This window comes from Maniola hyperantus, chromosome 26 (genome assembly GCF_902806685.2).
Source record: "Maniola hyperantus chromosome 26, iAphHyp1.2, whole genome shotgun sequence".
NCBI classification, from domain to species: Eukaryota; Metazoa; Arthropoda; class Insecta; order Lepidoptera; family Nymphalidae; genus Maniola; species Maniola hyperantus.
This window is the reverse complement of record NC_048561.1, coordinates 3,293,701-3,312,467: the sequence shown is the minus strand read 5'-3', so window position 1 is coordinate 3,312,467 and position 18,767 is coordinate 3,293,701. Positions and strand designations below refer to the sequence as shown.

The following is an 18,767-nucleotide window of genomic DNA, read 5'->3' as shown; positions in this document are numbered from 1 at the left end:
TACTAATAATTAGAAAATAAAACCCAGTTGCAATTAAATATCAAGAAGTGTCGTTTCTTGGATACCGACACTAACGTTTGGGTTTGAAATTCCCACTAAATGGGGGCAAGTTACTTGAAACAATTTATTGCGGATTTTTCTGCTATAGCTAGGCTATTGTCTGGTGCTTGGTTACGGTAAGATGACAGCTATTGGTGTCTATCACAATCACCTCTCATTGGCCGATACTCGCTCACTATTGGCTACAATGCATTGTTGCAACAAGAACGACATAAATTCAGCTAATCACAACAATTGCGATTGTAATAGTGATTGATACAGGTGTTCGGACGATTCTACAAACAACAAGAGGGTGGAATTATTAAAAAAAAAAAAAAAAAAACCAACGCCGATTTTTGTATAAAATTATCCCGGGGTATCCATAATGGATTTTCCAAAATTAGTCTCCTGATTCATATTTGAAACAAATTCCATAATTTAAAATAGAATAATCATTACAAATTAAATATGGATTGAAACCTCTTGATGTGGTGTGGTTGCTTGATTAAAAGTCGGATTAGAAATTATTAACGAACTTATTAAAGAAGTATTTTGATCAATAAAAATAATGTCTGAATTCAACGTCTACGTCTACATGGATCAGCATCCATGGCTGATCCCAATATTTGACACATCTGTTCTGTGCCCGAAGAGGCGAAAAAACGGTTATACCGAAAATGTGAGATCTTTATAAGTTTGAAGACTGAAAGAGAAACTTTTGCCGAATAATATAACGGATTCTCGTAGAGAAACTACTAGCATTTTAGATAAATTATTAGTACAATATTTCTAGTATTTAAGGCTCTAATATTGCTAAGGCCCAACTTCACAAACGGTGGCTTTGTCCGAGAATAACTATGCCAAGAATAAAATTAACCACTACATTTGCTGTTGGATGACTTATAATGCGTTTCACCAATTTATACCTACCTATCTTAAATTAGTTATTCTTTGAAATAGAGTTTTGTTAGCTGTCCATGGCATGATTGAAATGATACGAAATGAAATGATTTATTTTTCCAAATGTGAGTAACGAAATAAATGATGGTACACTCATGGATGGTACCACTCTTTCACATTTTGCCATTTATGTAAGGCGTGCAAAATATGTAGTTAGACTTTTGCTTACAAAAAAATTGGAATGACCAGAACGATTGAATAAGTCAAATAATTAGTAAATATCAAAAACTGAGAGTACTCCGATTCTCCGATTACTTATACCCCATTTATACCTACATTAGTTTGAAGTATAAATAGGTATTTGTCAATGTCGATTGAAATTGATCGTCTTATAGCTTGCCTTGCGTTACCATGGTGACGTTTTTGATGTCATTTTGATTTTAACCAATAAATAAGCCAGATATCCATCAGATATCCCTTTTCATTATTCTTAGGTATTTAGTGAGAAGAAAAATTGGTTATTTGAGAGTAACTTACGACTTTATCCTGGGAATAAATAAAATTGATTTCATGATGAGGAAATGGGCTACTTCTGATCAGAGTAAAATATTCAAACAATTGGCATGTTGATCATGGATCACAATCTTGAGTAATCAGAGTGATTCTTAGATGATGAGACAGGCTCGATGAAAGATTGAACTGATTTGTAAGCTTATTAAGACTATGATAATTTTAATGTAAGTAAGATTATGATACTATAATATTATGATGATATGATTTTTTTTGTAATAGTATTTGATGTTATATAAGATTAAATGATTACTTTGATTTCATTACCACAAATATGATACTACATTATTATTATGATGTTTTGATATTTTGTGTAATAGTACTTGACGAATGATCGAACGATTACTTTGATTTCAGTACAACAATTATGATACTATATTATGATGCTTAGATATTGTTGTGTAATAGTATTTGATTTGATGAATGATAAAACTATTACTTTAATTTTAGTACTACGATGATGATACCATACTATGATGATTAGATTTTGTTGTGTAATAGTATATGATGAATGATTAAACAATTAATTTGATTTTAGTAATACGATTATGATACTATATAATGATGTTTAGATATTATTGTGTAATAGTATTTGATGAGTGGATAAACAATTAGTTTGATTTTAGTAGTACGATTATCATACTTTGTTATGATGTTTTGATATTAATTATATGTAGTGATATTTGAAGTTATATTATTGAATGATTACATACTTTGATTTCAGTTTTACAATTATGATACTTATTATGTGTTTTGATATTTTTGTGTCTTGTTTTTAATGAATAGTATTTGATCTGATACTCATGATAAAACGTGTGATGCTATTATTGTTTTTTTTTGATGTGTTAACAACAGTCGTTACAATATCTGGAAGTCGTACACGGTCGTGAAGTCTTGTAGCACGATGAGCTCTTGACTTGACGGCGAGGGGTCCGGTGCAGATGGGTAGTGGAGTCGCGTTACATCTGGAAGTCGTACACGGCCGTGAAGTCTGGTAGCACGATGAGTTCTTGACTTGACGGTGAGGGGTCCGGTGCAGATGAGTAGTGGAGTCGTTACATCTGGAAGTCGTACACGGCCGTGAAGTCTGGTAGCACGATGAATTCTTGACTTGACGGTGAGGGGTCCGGTGCAGATGAGTAGTGGAGTCGTTACATCTGGAAGTCGTACACGGCCGTGATGTCTGGTAGCACGATGAGTTCTTGACTTAACGGTGAGGGGTCCGGTGCAGATGCGATTAATTGGATTGGAAAGCGAGGGTGGCCCAAAGTGGGTAAAGTCCTCGATGCAATCCAGATTATTTTTCAGAAGCTGTACACGAATTTACTTTAATTTTATTTATTTATTTTTATTCGATGCAATCCAGATTATTTTTCAGAAGCTGTACACGAATTTACTTTAATTTTATTTATTTATTTTTGTGGAAACAAACAGTTATAGTACATGGATAGTTAGTACATAAGATATAAAACACGTAAACCTAAATATTCCAATGAAAAAATTAATACTTATTACAAAATTATGTCTACTACTAAATTTGGATGTATTTGGATTATAATGTACATATTGCTGAAATTTTGTGATATTGTTAGGTATAGGTAATATTATGAAAATAGGTAAAAACTGTTTTGTATAATAAGTTTGAGGACAAACTTAATGTAGTCAGAATGCCCGAATGTTAGATATTATAAATAAATGCAGGTACCTAGTATAAAATAATGTACACAGTTGTAGGTAGATTCTAAATATTGACTTGACAGTGTTAATTTATCTATATTTTGTGAGTGTAGGAATGGATTGATGTGAAGGTAGGCTATAGAACGAATGTTGCCTGCATTCGCTTCGTTTATTTTGAGTTATAATAGTTAGTCTTACGACACACCGATTTATTCCTATACCAACATCCAAAGTGGTAACAGTGATTAATAAAACTATAAGAAATTCATCGTTATTCTTTCTGACGATAGAATCCTACCTTAATATTCAAGATTCATCCTCGGCTTTCTATTAGTATAATCCAGGATACTTCGAGTCTTAACGACAATGCTATTAGTTCTGCTGCAGTGAATGACAATGAAACTCTTATTTCGACTGAAAGCGGCCTGTTTAATATCACGTCTTATGACGTAATTTATACCCCAGCAACAACATCATCTACAGGCGAAAGTAATGTCAACGCTCAGGATACAAATTTACAAAGAAATGAATGATGTAAAATTTGATTTTTTAATTTATGAATAAAACTCTTTTTATTAAAATGAGTACGATTAACTTTTTTTCTCCAGTTTCTCTCTAATTGTTTGTTTAGTCATATGAGTGCGGTTGTACACACGGCACAGATCAAGTTACTCAAATCCAGTATAAGCGGGACTCCGACGGGTTACCTAAGTATGATAATACGCAAGGCGCGAGTTCCATTTATGCTGGTTTTGGGTAACTTGATCTGTGGCCATGTGTACTTTATCAGATAAAAAAAAGGATTGTGTATGTAGGTTGAACGTACCAATCCCAAACCAATTAAGGACTTTTTTTGACTTTAAATTACTGTCATGTGCAAACCTATAACTTTTATCTATATTATAATAAGTAGCGTGTGATGAAAGGTAGGAATGATTCCACTTTAATGGCGACATTTTATGAGTGAAATAATCTTATTTAATGAAATTTCAACATGAAATTGAATGAAATTATGAACAATGAAATTTCAGAGTACATGACAAATTTTTTTTTGCACATGTAAATTTACACATGACAGTAATTTGAAGTCAAAAAACGTTTATCCTACCTGTTCAAATCCCTTTCCACTAAATCATAGCAGGAAATTAAATATTTAAAATTTAAAACTTACCTTAATGTAATAGCGAGCCTCTCAATCGGTTGTATTGTAATCCTTCGTAAACTGCTTTTTTGTAGCTTATTCTCAATTTTACACAACAGTTCATCAAAAGAACGAATGGACATTCGAAAGTAATTTTTAAATTTACGTTCATTATTTTGTAGTTTTCCAAAGCGTGTAACAAACGCCCCAGCAAGAAGCCTATTTTCAAGAAAGGGATCAACATGTACTCTTGTCTTCTTGTTTCGTCGTTTGTAAAGTATGTAAGCGACACATATTCTTCTGACATTGATCATTTTTGAACACGTCTATACCGTTACGCAGCCCGTAGAAAACTGAAACTCATGCTGCGTATGATCCGCAGCGTGAAATTTTACGCATGCGGTCCAATCCCGCGTGCGTGAGCAAATCCGCGTGACACTAAAATAGGGTTGCCATTCGTCCCGGTACACCGGGACATGTCACCGGTTTAAAACTTCTGTCCCGGTCGTCCCAGTTATCCTACAAAATGTCCCGGTATTTCAAAAACAAATTAATGAACTGTCAACGCAGACCTCGCCGCGCCGCGACGCCTGCGCTCGCGCGCGTGGTTTGGATGACAATGCGTTTACGCGACGACGACGTAACGGCGCGGCGGCGCGGGCGTATACATGTGTGCGTGAGCGAGCCCTGCCACCCGCGCACCTACCCCTGGCGACCGTCTCGCCACACCGCCCTCGCCTTGCCAGTTGGCGCGCATCAGCACGCATTGTCGCTTGCGTTTTGTTGTGTCAGTGTCCCTTATTTATTTGTCGTGTTGTACATCAACAAACCGAATCTACGACGCCTGATAGGAGGAAAGGTAGTTTAAAATGCCAAAACGTAAGTGCCATTTCTCAGATAATTATACAAAAGAATGGTCGTTTATAAAGAAAGGCAGAAATGAATTCGAAGCGCACTGTACAGTATGTAATTTATTTATTTCCGTGAGCCATAGTGGTAAGACGTCGATACAGGACCACATTAAGTCTAATGGACATAAATCTAAGATATCGACAGCTTCTACTTCAAGAGATATTTCGTCGTATATGGTGAGAGAAAACACACCAGAAGATACTTTAGTGTGTGCAGCAGAACTTACAACGGCTTACAAAGTTATTAATCACCATCAGTCTTTTAATTCATTGGACTGCAACACTAAATTGAACGCTACTCTGTATCCTGATTCAAAAATAGCCGCAAAACAGTCAACTGCACGAACCAAAGCTACAGCAATAATAAAAAACGTATTGGCACCACATTCTGTGCTAAAAACTAAACAGGAACTAGAAAAAATTCCTTTTTATGGAATTTTAACTGATGCAAGTAACCATAACGCTGAAAAGTTGTTTCCCCTTCTCATTCAGTATTTCTCGGAAACCGATGGTATGCAACTGAAATTGCTAAAATTAGATTCTTTGGAAAACGAAACATCAGAAACTATTGTTTCTTTCTGTATAAATACATTGAGTAACTTAAATATTTCATTGGAAAAGTTAATCGCGTACAGCGCTGACAATACTAACACAAATTTTGGAGGACGAGATAGGCATGGGACGAACAACGTTCATTTTAAACTTAAAACTAAGCTCTCGAAAGATATCGAAGGCATTGGGTGTCCTGCGCACATCCTACATAATACAGCATCGACATCTGCAGATGTACTTTCAGTTGATGTGGAGTCAGTGGTACTCAAAATTTACAAATATTTTTCGATATTTACAGTACGCAATGAACGTCTTAAATCTTTTTGTGAGGCAGCTGATGTCATTCATGCAAATTTACAATCCCACTCAAGAACTAGGTGGTTGTCATTATTGCCAGCAATAGAACGTATTTTGAAACTGTGGGAACCATTAAGAGATTTTTTTTGTCGGAAACCAGACCACCCAAAGCGATAATCGATTTCTTTAACCACCCGTTGTCACAAATTTATTTCTTATTTTTACATAGTCAATCGTTTTTATTTGAGAAGCAAATAAAGAAAATAGAAAAAAAAATATAACAATAATTGAAGTTAAAGAACTCATAGATTCTCTTGAAAAAATACTATCAGAACGTGCAGCAGTAAAATTTTTGGGAATTCAAACCAAAAGCGAATATGATAAAATAGTAAAAAATCCCCAGCATTCAAATTTAATAACGTTATTTGACGATGATATTGATAATTATTATAAAACGGCTTTGGAATATTTACGACAGTGGAGTTGTCCACTGACAAAATATGACATATTTTCATGGATGAGTCTTACTACCCCACCACAATGGCAGGATGTTGTAAAGACAGTGAGCTATTTACAAGAAAAGGGAATAGTTATTGGCGACAGTGTATTCGAAGAAATAGCATACCTTAAAGATTTTGTAGAAAAAAAAAGAGGTAACGAATCTTGGGATGAAAAAGACATGCACCAAAAATGGTTAAGTTTTTTTCAAGAGACAGATGTTTTAGAAAGGAAACAGACTTTGATTTTGTTTTGCCAATATTTATACGCCATCCCTGGTCATAACGCCAATGTGGAAAGAATATTTTCTTTAGTAGCTGCACAGTGGACAAATGAACGCAATCGCCTTCACGTTGACACGGTTGAAAGCATAATTCAATGCAAGTGCAACTATAACATGACATGTTCCGAATTCCACAAATATGTTATGGGTGAACCGGAACTCCTAAATAAGGTCAAGAAATCCGAAAAGTATAATAAAAATTAGTGCATTGTGCACTAATTTTTATTATACTTTTCGGATTTCTTCGGATTTCGGATTTTCGCACTATATTGATTTTACGTACTTATGTAATTTTTTTTTAAATCTTTTTTAATAAATTTAAAACCTTACTAAACGTGTTTTTTTTTTTCTTTTACTTTCGATCACTAGGCACTGTCCCGGTCATTACTTAAGCTGTTATGGCAACCCTACACTAAAAGCGCCCTTAGAGTGTGAGATGTTTTTAAAAAAATGTCACCAATTTACCTATACCACCAAAATACCTTTCCTTACCTTATTGATTTTTCCGAATCATCAATGACAAGAGGTCATAAATATAAATATTTTGCAATCGTTATTATACTTTATGTCCAAGTGTTAAGGTTTAAAGTAATGTGAAGTTGTTTATATGTGTGCAAATTGGTTCACTTCAGTTAAGCGAAATTGTAAGGGATCACTTCTCTATACCTAGTATTATAACTCTATGGGATCTCCAAACAAAGGAAGTCGACGCCAAGAAACTACTCACGGAAACTACTAACCGTACTAACGCCATCAGCTATGTTATAGATAATAGCTAGTAATGGCCGTATGTCGATGTAAGGTATAGGGCAACGGCATTTTATATTAGGTATTTTAAACGCGGCCTCCAAGCAGCAGGAGATAACTAAAAAATAAACATTTAAGAAAATGATTGGATTGTAGTCCGATTCTCAACCAAAAAGAGTGTCAAGCATTTTGTAGGCCAAATTTTGTCACTAGATGATGCTAAATAACCTACAGTTCAATTTGTAAGGAAAGTAAAAGACGTGGGCAATTAATTTTTTTTTTTTTCAATTTTAATGACTTCAATTTGGCAGTTGTGATATGAACCTTCAGATTTTTAAATAAAGTATTAAACAAATGAGCTAGTGTAGTCTAAACGGTAGATTCGTATTCTTGCCCAGAGTTCATAGGCTACGTAACGTCAGCAAAAAATCAATATGGCGGACGTAAACTTTTTTTAATTCTTTCACAGTTTCGAATGAAAGTGTGGTTAAGGCTAACCCTCATCAATGTCAAAACACATTGAGTGCCAGATATATTTTCAGGTCGTTATTGGTTCCCACCATACAAATGGTCATCTACGTAACACTACGTACTCGGCACCCCGCTTAAAAATGTTGCCGCTTGTATGTGTGGTGCCGGAATACGTAGTACTACGTAGATGACCATTTCATCTTCTATCCCTTTCCCACCTAGATCACGCCACCCGATCGAATTATTGCATCATCCTAAGGCCGGGTTCCCACTACGCCGGACCGGCAGATCTGCCGCGCCGGTAAATCTGCCGGAAGAGCTAGTGGCTGTACAATTTATATGAAGCTATTCACATTATCCCGGGTCCGGCATTTTTGCCGAGCCCGGCATTTCTACCGAACGTTTTGTCACTACGAATTGCCGGTAGAACGACCGGGCCCGGAGTAATGTGAACGAGTTTGTGCCGGTATCTGTCCCCCGCTCGCCCTGCTCGTGCTCCCCTCGCCCCGCCCGTGTTCCACTCACGTCATTCGGCTCGCATGTTCTGGTAAAAGACGTTTAGCATGGATATTCAAGCAGAAACTTTAATTACGCTTGTCCAAGAGAGACCTGTTCTGTGGGATAAGACCGAAGACGTTTATAAAGACAAAAACTTAAAGTTAGCAGCATGGCGTGAAGTATGTTTAATACTGAAACCAAACTTCGATGAACTGGATGAAAAAGAAAGAAAACAGTACGGTGAGTTTTTAATGTTTTATTGATAGAATGTAAATGCATTGATAAATTTTATTTTATAGCTGCTGCCTGCCACGGAACGGAACCAATATCTGAAACAAAATAATTAGTAAATGATGTCCGTATAGCGTTGGCATTAGGGCCACCTCGACTCGACACATTTCGATTCATGAGTGTAGTTTCTTGTTCTTGTCTATGTTCTATATTTTGGTAACTTTCAAAATTTATACCATCTTTTTCTCTTACAAAATTATGTAAGACTGCACAAGCTTTAATTACTTGAATTGCTGTGTCTACGTTGAGATCTATAGCTCGATGGATTATTCGCCACTTATTTGCCAGAATACCAAAAGCGCACTCAACATACCTTCTTGCTCGACTTAGTCTATAGTTAAAAATCTTTTTATCAGTATTCAAATGTGTACCTCCATATGGACGTAGGAGATTAGGTGTTAAAGCAAAGCCTTCATCGCCAACAAGTATAAACGGTAATTCTTCGTGCAAGTTTTCATGAAGCGGTCTAGGCTTTGGTACATTTAAAGTACCATCATTGATCTTTTGCCAAAATGTACTATCCTTTAATATACTGGAATCGCATTCCTTGCCAAATGAGCCCACACTAATAAAAATAAATCGGTACTCTGAATCGACAACTGCCATTAATACAAAAGAATAATACTCCTTGTAATTAAAGAACATAGAACCACTCTTGGCTGGTTTCAAAATTCTGATATGTTTGCCATCTACTGCTCCAAGACAGTGAGGAAAGTTGGCTTTTCTTTCGAATCCTGAAGCGATGTCCTCCCATTCTCTCTCAGTATCAGGCAGCTTAAGGAAATCTGTCTTTAGGTTTTCCCAAATGACGTGGGTCATTTCTTTTATTAGTTTACTTATTGTCGAAACGCCTACTCTGTATGAGTAATGTATTTCTTTGAATGAACATCCTGAAGCTAAATATCTGAAAAAAAAAGTATTTTTTGTTAATACATTATTACTTTATACGTCACCAAGAAACAAATTGTATTGTTTTATGATATTTTTTTATTGATTTCAGGAAAACAGGTTTCAACTAAATGGAATAATATACGAGATTCGTGGCTTAAGACAGTAAAGAAACAAAAAGATGAGTCTAAATCTGGATCTTCGACCAAAAAGACACGAAATTATTTATATCACGAGCAATTAATGTTTTTGAAAAAAGTCTCCGAACCTCGACCACCACATGAGTCAGTTTCAAAAAAGCAAGAACCGAGACTGAAGTAGGCATGGAATCAGATTTTCGTTCACCTTTAATTAAAGATAAAAAAAAAATTGATAATAAAGAGGTAAATGACAGGATGGTAAAGTTTTTGGACTCCAGAATAAACCCAGAAAAGGAAAACCATCATCTATCTTTCTTCAAAGGCATTATACCAATCTTGAACACTTTAACTATCGAAGAGACTTTAGAATTTCAAGCTAGCGTCATGACAATGTTGCAAAAAATTAAAAGTAGGAATTATGAGAGACCAAATTACGGACATTGGCGTGATTCATATAATCAGATAACCGGACCAGATCAGTATTCTGGATACTACACACATAATAGCGTCAATCAACAGCCAATACCTACGCAAGATCAACACTACCCTGGATACTCTACGCAATATAATAGTAGCAATCAACAGGCAACAACATCTATACCATCAACTTCATCTCAGACATCGAATCCGATTCCAGCTTCGCCATCAGCATCTAGTAATCGTTCCATACATTCCCAAGACTCAGATTACTTAGATTTTGAAGGGATTTAAGTTTGAGTACAAATAAATACTTAAATAATTGTTTGCATTTTTAATTCATAATGATTATCAAATACATACACCCTCACACACACACACATTATATATATTCACATTCATGAAACAAACATACATAGCAAACATTCATTCATTCATACAGTCTTAAGTAGGTACCTACGTCAAAACTATTATTACGCAATCTAGTGCATAAAATAATCTTACCTTAGACATATGGCTAATCTTTGTTCTGGGCAAATACATTCTCTGAAACTTGTATCTCGTACTCTTATGTCTAGTCGTCCCAGTAAATCGTCAAAAGTGGTTGCTGTCATTCGAAAATAATTGAAGAACTTTGATTCGTCTCTTCTAAGTTCACCCATTAATGTTTCAAATGTTCCAAGTGAAAATCTTTCCCGTAAAATAGGGTGTACCCAATGTTTTCTTTTATTTTGCCTTCTATTAAGATACCACCACAACACAACAATTTCGTCGTCCATTGTGCGCGCAGGTCCAAATTCAACTGAGGACTGTCTGAATTTCTTCCGGGATCCGATGTAATGTGAACACTCTGTCCGGTGTCCGGTTTTCGGCAGATCTGCCGGTCCGGCGTAGCGGGAACCCGGCCTTAGTGTCGCGCGACGCGTGCGGTGAAATACACGTTGAATTAGGTTGATTTTTCACCATGCCACGTGGATGCCAATCGAATCGACGTATCTTACGTGGTCGTCGAAATATACGTTCAGGGCGACCGCTACAAGAAAATCAAATTTCTGCCATTCTTTATGAAGAATTATCGTCAGATGACGGGGATTTTTCTCCGGGGTCCGGTGACGATTACGATCCTGAGCCGGATGAAAATACTTCAACTGAGAGTGGTTTGACTGATTAGTCCGATGAAGAGGCACCACCACCATCGCCCGCGCCAACGCCTGGAGTCGACAGGCCGTCTTGTGACCCAGAGTTTCAGTGGAAAATGGATTCAGCAAGACCGCAACGATTTCTGTTTTTAGGGGAACCAGGTATAAAGACCAATTTTACTTCTTCTGCGAGTGCTTTGGCTGATCTATTTTTTTCTAATGAATTTTTGGGTTCTATGGTGCAAGCAACTAACAATTACGCACATCGCATGGCCGGACCTTTACAAAAACACGCACGGCTTAGACAGTGGACAGACACCACCATCACGGAAATGCGCAAGTTTGTTGGTATGTTGCTATATATGGGATTGACTAAGTTACCTACAATTGCCCATTATTGGATGTTAGATCCACTATATAATTTGCCACTTTTTAGACAAATCATGAGTAGAAAACGATTTCAATTATTGCTGCGATATTTACACTTTTCTGAGAACGACGACGCATCGACTTCACGACTTCATAAAATACAACCGATATTAGACAGATTCAACAATATTATGGCTGATCTCTACTATCCTGAAGCTAATCTGAGTATTGACGAGTCTATGGTTCTATGGAGAGGTAGATTAGTTTTCCGGCAGTATATCAAAAATAAAAAACACAAATACGGCGTAAAATTATATGAACTATGCGAGTCTTCAGGGATAGTCATGAAAATTCGAGTTTATAAAGGGAAAAGTGAAAGACCGCCACCTGGCGTTCTGCACAGCACGGAAGTTATTCTAGATCTAATGGAAGGATATTTAGAAAAAGGCCACACAATATACGCGGACAATTTTTATAACTCTCCGGATTTGACGAGGCGTCTTAGCGAAAGAAAGACATATATATGTGGGACACTTCGAAAAATGCGCAAGAATCTTCCTAAGGATGTTACCAACGCCAAGCTGAAGCGTGGAAAGTTAGCTGCGAAAAGTTGTAACGATATCACTGTTTGTAAATGGAAGGACAAACGTGACGTTCTGGTGATTTCAAATAAGCACCAACTTCAGCTTGTAAACGTTAGGAACAGAAACGGAAAAGTCTCACTAAAACCTAACATTGTTGCGGATTATAATATAGGCATGTCTGGTGTTGACAGAGGGGACCAGATGGTCTCATATTATTCTTGCCTCAGAAAGACACTCAGATGGCAAAAAAAATTAGCACTGCACATTTTTGAGGTTTACGTACAAAACGCGCATAGGTTGCTACGTTTGAAAGACCGGACATCCAAAATACGGCTCTTGAAGTTTCGGGAAGATTTTATCAAATATCTACTCGGGCTGAACTGTGGCGATACTACTCCAACAGCTGCAGAAGCACCTGGACCACAAATACCCCCAGTACAGCCTGGCCCTGCACAAGTTCAAGCAGACTCATCGCCGTTTCTGCCTGGGCCCTCTGTACCACCTGCATCGCCGGCCGTTCGTAAAAGTCGTGTTCCCTTGAGAGATTTCCATTTCTTAGAAAAGCTCTCACCTACTAAGAAGGCTGTTCCAGCGAAGCCTTGTCGTGTCTGCACTAAAAATAAAAAACGCAAGGAGTCATCTTTTGTATGTGCTACTTGTCCGGAAAAGCCTGCCTTGTGTGTTGTAAACTGTTTTTACACCTACCACACTGATCCTCGTTTTGTATAATTTTGGATAAAAATTCTGTTGATGTTCTCACATGTTCCTGTTTTTTTTTTATATCGTTAGTTATCGATCTCTTTAGTTATAAAACAATTTTTGATCTCATAATAATACTGTAATTTGGGCCTTCTTAGTGCCTTATAAATGTTGTGTTTAGAATAGTTTAAAAATAATAAAGTTACTTTTTTTCCATGTCATGTTTTATTTGAGATGCCAACGAACCTAATAACGTCCTTTCCAGGAGGCCTAATGATGCAAATACCCATTTAAATTGTAAGAAAGTGCTACGTTGTATTACGTATTTGGCCCCTGCATTACTATACCCCTACGCAATATTGCGTAGCTGGCATTCAATGTGTTAATGAAGCAAAATATGAAGTTGATATGGCAATGGCTTATTTGAAAGAAATTGTTAAAACATCTGACCTACCTAATCCCATGCTTTATAATGAAGCAGTTACGAATTTAAAAGATGGTGGAATTAACCTGGTTGTCGAAGTACCTACATTTCGAAGTACATTTCGTAAAATTCAACATGGCCTATATAACGCAAGAAATAAAAGCAATGGTGTTATGAAAATTGTATGTCGAAATCCTGAAGACGTCGAAGTACCATCCAAGTTTTACAGTTTTATCGTAGCTGACTATTGTTTTATGGAGAATAGAATTAAAATATTATTCTCTCAAGAAACGAGGAAGTTATCATTACCGCTTGCACAAAAGGCAGGCATTGGAGAACAGACCGAATGAGAAACGGAAACTCTAAGTGATGCTAGAAGCAACACAGAAATACAGGACATGAACATTAAGATACCTGTACAGAGGAGACGTTCAGTTAAGCCACCTGAGTTAGAAAAAGTAGATAAGGACATGTCAAAGGCTTTTAATACGTTAAACCAGGCTATGCTCAATAGAGACCAACCAAATTAAATAGAGGACGACTGCGAGTTGTGTAGGAGGCTTCTTGCTACAAACTCAGAAAATATTCAGATAATGAGAGGCAAGAAATCATGTACGATATTGATGGATTACTATTAAGACGGCGGCGGGGTGATTACGTAAAACTTTGCAGTAGCGACAGTAACGCGACATTGCTACAATGAGACAGTTCATTTGCTGTCTCTCTTCTTCTTCTTCTTATTTTGCTTTGTGGCTATTGCTGTCTCTCTCTAGCCGGACGTTTGACAGCAATGATCGCGAGATTTACGCCTGTCGCGAGATACGTAAACGCCCCGCCGTACTGCACGAAGAGCGTTATTGCTGTCGCAAGCATTACCACTCGAACTCTTTGAATGTTCAATTGGTACGTAAGTCATAAACTTAACTTAATAGAAATGTTAAGACAGTACCACTTTAACTTACCTACCAAAATTTTTTGGTATATAATTTTGTCACTTAATTTAATTTAATAATTTAATTTAATTTCATAATATTTAATTTGATAATTTATCATAATGAATTACTTACTTTAATTACTCATAGCACCTGACTATAAATATATCCATGCAAAAAAAAATAAAAAAATCATGCTGATGGCTGATCCGTTGCGGCGTAGTTGAAGGACAAACAAACACACTTTCACATTTATAATATCGGTAGTGATTAATACACAAGTGGTAGTGTGTAAAAAAAAAGTGGTAGTATGTAAAAAAAATATTTATAATGGTTAACTAATAAACTCTTTTAACAATACTTTATCCAGTATTAATATTCAAACAAAGTGGAAACATAAAGGAACAACTTCCGGCGTGAGTATCGTATCGTGCCCAAACTAATCACATGAAGACAAGGTGCAAAAAAACCGTTATTACGACCAATTGCTAAAAGTCAGATATAATTCCTCGAGTACGTTTAGATAAAAATCAAGAACCCCATCCTAAGCACAAGCTACAAAAGCAACGGTAATAAAACATTGAAAATAAAATTGCGGAACATGACTATAACATTTAATAAGTTAAAGACAAAGGTGCAATCTTTTTCAGATAAAGTAAGACTCTTTATCAAAAAGTATCCTCTCTGAGTTTGTATCGGAAAATTATTAGTAGACTCACAGTTACGACTATCCGGTGTAAAATCTAAAGGTTCTAGATACACTAACGAATAAAAAGTTTTATCTACACCCATGCTTTAAATCCTCTATAAAATATTCTGAAACAGTTAGCTTATTGCCAACATTAAAACACCCAATGACGTAATAACCATAAGATCATCCAGACGGGTGTTATTATGTTATATACTGAATTTCATAATAACACGTCTATATTACTTTACTCTATGATAACACTCCTTTGTTTTTTTTTCGATCTCTGCGCAAAGGGCCACAGACAACAGACAGCCACATTCTTACTGCTTGATGCGTGGTCTATTTGTATGAATTTCAAAAAAAGAACATCGTCATTGAACGCGTCTTTCGCTACCAGAACGCCGCGCCATGCGCTGTAAAAAAAAAAGTAAAATATTCGAATCCCCGCCATTTTTCTTCAAAATTTTTACGTAATTTTTATTGTTTTGTTTACAATAAAATGAGCGATTCAAGCTTCGAAAGCACACCGCCAGATATTTTAAACGCTGCAAAGGATATTTCTAACAAATTACTACCGGAAAAATCAAGAAAGCACTATGAAAAAACAGTAATGGATGATGTCAGGTTAGCAGTGAACAAACTGTTTCAGAATCTTATAGAGGATTCATATTATGGGTGTAGATAAAGTCTTGTATGCAACTGTTGATAATTAGGTATAAAAACAATTGCATAAATAACTATTATACACTTTCTTTACACCACGTTAGACAAAGTGGCCCTAACATACCGGCAGTCAGAGGTTATGTCCGATGTGTATATTCACGTAAAAATACAATGAGCCTCATAACGTGATACCGTAGGGGGTTACGAGGTTCTTAAAAATTTGCTTTAAGCTATTAGGTGTCAACCCTATGATCAACGTCGATCCGTCTAACCAATAGTCCCTGGCGCTAGGACTTCGAGTGGCTGCACTTTCTCCAGGATGCGTCCAACGGGCGTCGCGCGAGAGAGGCACCGGCGTACGTTCTTTAGAGTTCCCGGAGCCTCTCAATAACGCGCTGAGGAGGGCCACCGAGGGGGTTTTAGTGGGTAGAAATCCCACATAACCCGATTGGGTATCTTCAGAAGATTTCCCCCTCGAAAAAAAAAGGTGTCAACCCTATACAGTCGTTGGTGCAATGGACTTCTGAACTTGACCTACATTACGTGCATTGCCCTACCTAGACAAATATTCATTTTATGCTTTTTTGTGTTAAAGTGAAAATTTTCACAAAAGGTGTATTTTTATGCCCGCTATAACAACAAATACTAAAAATTACAAAAAGGCCGCCATAAAAATTAAAAGAAAATTAAAAATTGTTATTTCTTGTACGAAGGTACGGAACCCTTCGTGTGCGAGCCCGACTCGCACTTGACTGATTTTATATTACCTTTTGACCTCATTAAAAATAACCTTTAACCATTTTGCATTAAACTCGTTTTTACATAGATTCTGATTTAATTCTTTAGCAATAGCATTTGTTAGAATTTTCTACCTGGTCTCTTTGTTGTGTAATTTTTTCTTGATTTTATGATTTTTTTTTGTAATTTTTTTGTACCAATGGATAGCTTACGAAACGTAGATGTTTTTAAAATAATCCGCAGGATAAGTGCCATAGTAATTTTTACAGAAAGTTTGCAAGTTATTCAAAGAATTAAATTTAAAAATCGAAAACTTGTACAGTTTTTGGGCTGTAATTTTAAAATGCTTGAAGATTTATTTAGTTTTATAACTGTTTATTATTAACAAGGATATGTACTAGCAAAAAATAAAAAAAATCTGCTGAAATACATTGTTCCTTTTTTTTATTAATTTTTAAAGTGGCAAACACCCTTATACAAAGAAAAAAATAAAAAAATGAATAGCTCGAAAACGATACACTTTCGCATAAGCACTTTAGGGGTCGTTTGATAGCTAATGTCCTGTACTATAACCCCTTAACGGGATCGTGTCCTCTTTTCCTGTAACCCTGTATATAATTATCTTTCAACAGATGGAACAGGAAGTCAGCGAAATTAGGGCGGCGATTGTGGACCTCGCTGACCCCTCATACCCCCGGCTCCGTAGGACGGAGAGTCATTCTGACACAATGGAGCACAATAAATACATGAAGATGAAGTAAGCACACAGACTACCTACAAAGAAAACTTGTCAAGGCCACGTCCACCCCTGTGTACTTGTAGCACGGTAATTTTATGTCTATGTATACCACAATTTTAGATTACAAGCCTTTTTTGGTGACATTTAATATTATGGCATCGCATGGGTTGACACAGCATTGGCCCACTGGGGAACATAAACGGGGACGACAAAAGAAAATGCGCATTTAGATGCATCAAAAAATATAACGAAAAAAACCCAGCAGTAAATAGAGTTGCAGTAAAAACGTATACAGCAAAAAACCGGAAATACACCAAAAGGCTGTAAAAACATATACAGCCAAAAAACCCGAAATAAATAAAAAAGCTATAAAAACGTATACAGCCAAAAACCCGGAAATAAATCAAAAAGCTGTAAAAACGTATACAGCCAAAAACCCGGAAATAAATCAGAAAGCTGTAAAAACTTACACAGCCATCCACATCGAAAGAGTCCTGGTATTGCAGGAATCGGTGAAACGGCGCGGCGCTTCGAAAGGCCAAAATTAAATTCTCGAACGACAATCCTTATGAACGAGAACGTGCAAGAAGACACCCGACTCTAGTTCCACGAGACGCTGCAGATATACGACGTAGACTCAAAAACCTTCTTCGAAGAGACTTACAAGCACTTTATGAGGCAATACGGCAAGAAGAATAATCTCTACTTATCCATAGAACCGAGTCCGATGTGATTATGGAGCAAAAATGAGTTAAATAGCTAAACGAGATAAGGAAAACGAACCCTACAGACGTACTTTTTTAGAATTTTCGTATCTTGTTTAGTTTCGGATATATAGAATCGAATAACGTTTCATCTGACATTAACTCCGTATAAAAACGCACGAAGTGTCCGGTCCGGCCGCTATTCGTTGGGCGCATTCGGTTTGATGAACAAACTAATGTATTAAATGTTTTGCATGTAAAACATATTTTTAAGGATGTCACGTTCACAGAAAATGTTAGATATGCTTAAAGAAGCTGATGCAGAAAGGCCAGCAGGCCGATTGCCGTAAACTGACATGTCACATTGCAATAGAAATATCTTTAAGGATCGTGATCGTTACAGTTGATAAAATCGGTAGCACGGACGGTCGATAGGCTATATCGCAATCGGTCGTGTAATGTGATTATCGACATTTTGATGACGTATTGGTAGCACGGACCTATTTATAACCCGACTAAATCGAATGTCTATGGTAATCATGTGGTAATCTAGCAATTTATATGGACATAGCAGTCTCCTAAATTTGGCTACGTTGCGTATTAAAAATAAAGTAATTATTGTCTGTGCCCTGTTAGACTTTATGCCTGTTGGGTCTGTGGTGTGATGTATAGATAGGTACTCTTTTTGTTGTTGTTTTCCTTTTAAAGTTTTTTCAAAGAGGAACAAAAAGATTAGAGTATGTGTGATATTGCGTTTTGGTTTTA

General features: G+C 36.5%; 2 protein-coding genes and 1 pseudogene across 2 annotated transcripts; 2 read left to right on the top strand and 1 right to left on the bottom strand.

Moving 5' to 3' along the window:
- The first annotated feature begins 8,624 nt into the window (after window positions 1-8,624).
- On the top strand, window positions 8,625-10,643 carry LOC138404150 (uncharacterized). The gene is made up of 2 exons (XM_069507397.1): window positions 8,625-8,824; window positions 9,876-10,643. The coding sequence occupies exons 1-2, from the start codon at window positions 8,650-8,652 to the stop codon at window positions 10,082-10,084; spliced, it is 384 nt and encodes a 127-aa protein (XP_069363498.1). The 5' UTR covers window positions 8,625-8,649; the 3' UTR covers window positions 10,085-10,643.
- On the bottom strand, window positions 9,251-11,279 carry LOC117994423 (uncharacterized; annotated as a pseudogene).
- Window positions 11,277-14,407, top strand: LOC138404149 (piggyBac transposable element-derived protein 4-like). The gene has a single exon (XM_069507396.1). The coding sequence runs from the start codon at window positions 11,576-11,578 to the stop codon at window positions 13,139-13,141; it is 1,566 nt and encodes a 521-aa protein (XP_069363497.1). The 5' UTR covers window positions 11,277-11,575; the 3' UTR covers window positions 13,142-14,407.
- The last annotated feature ends 4,360 nt before the right edge of the window (window positions 14,408-18,767 follow it).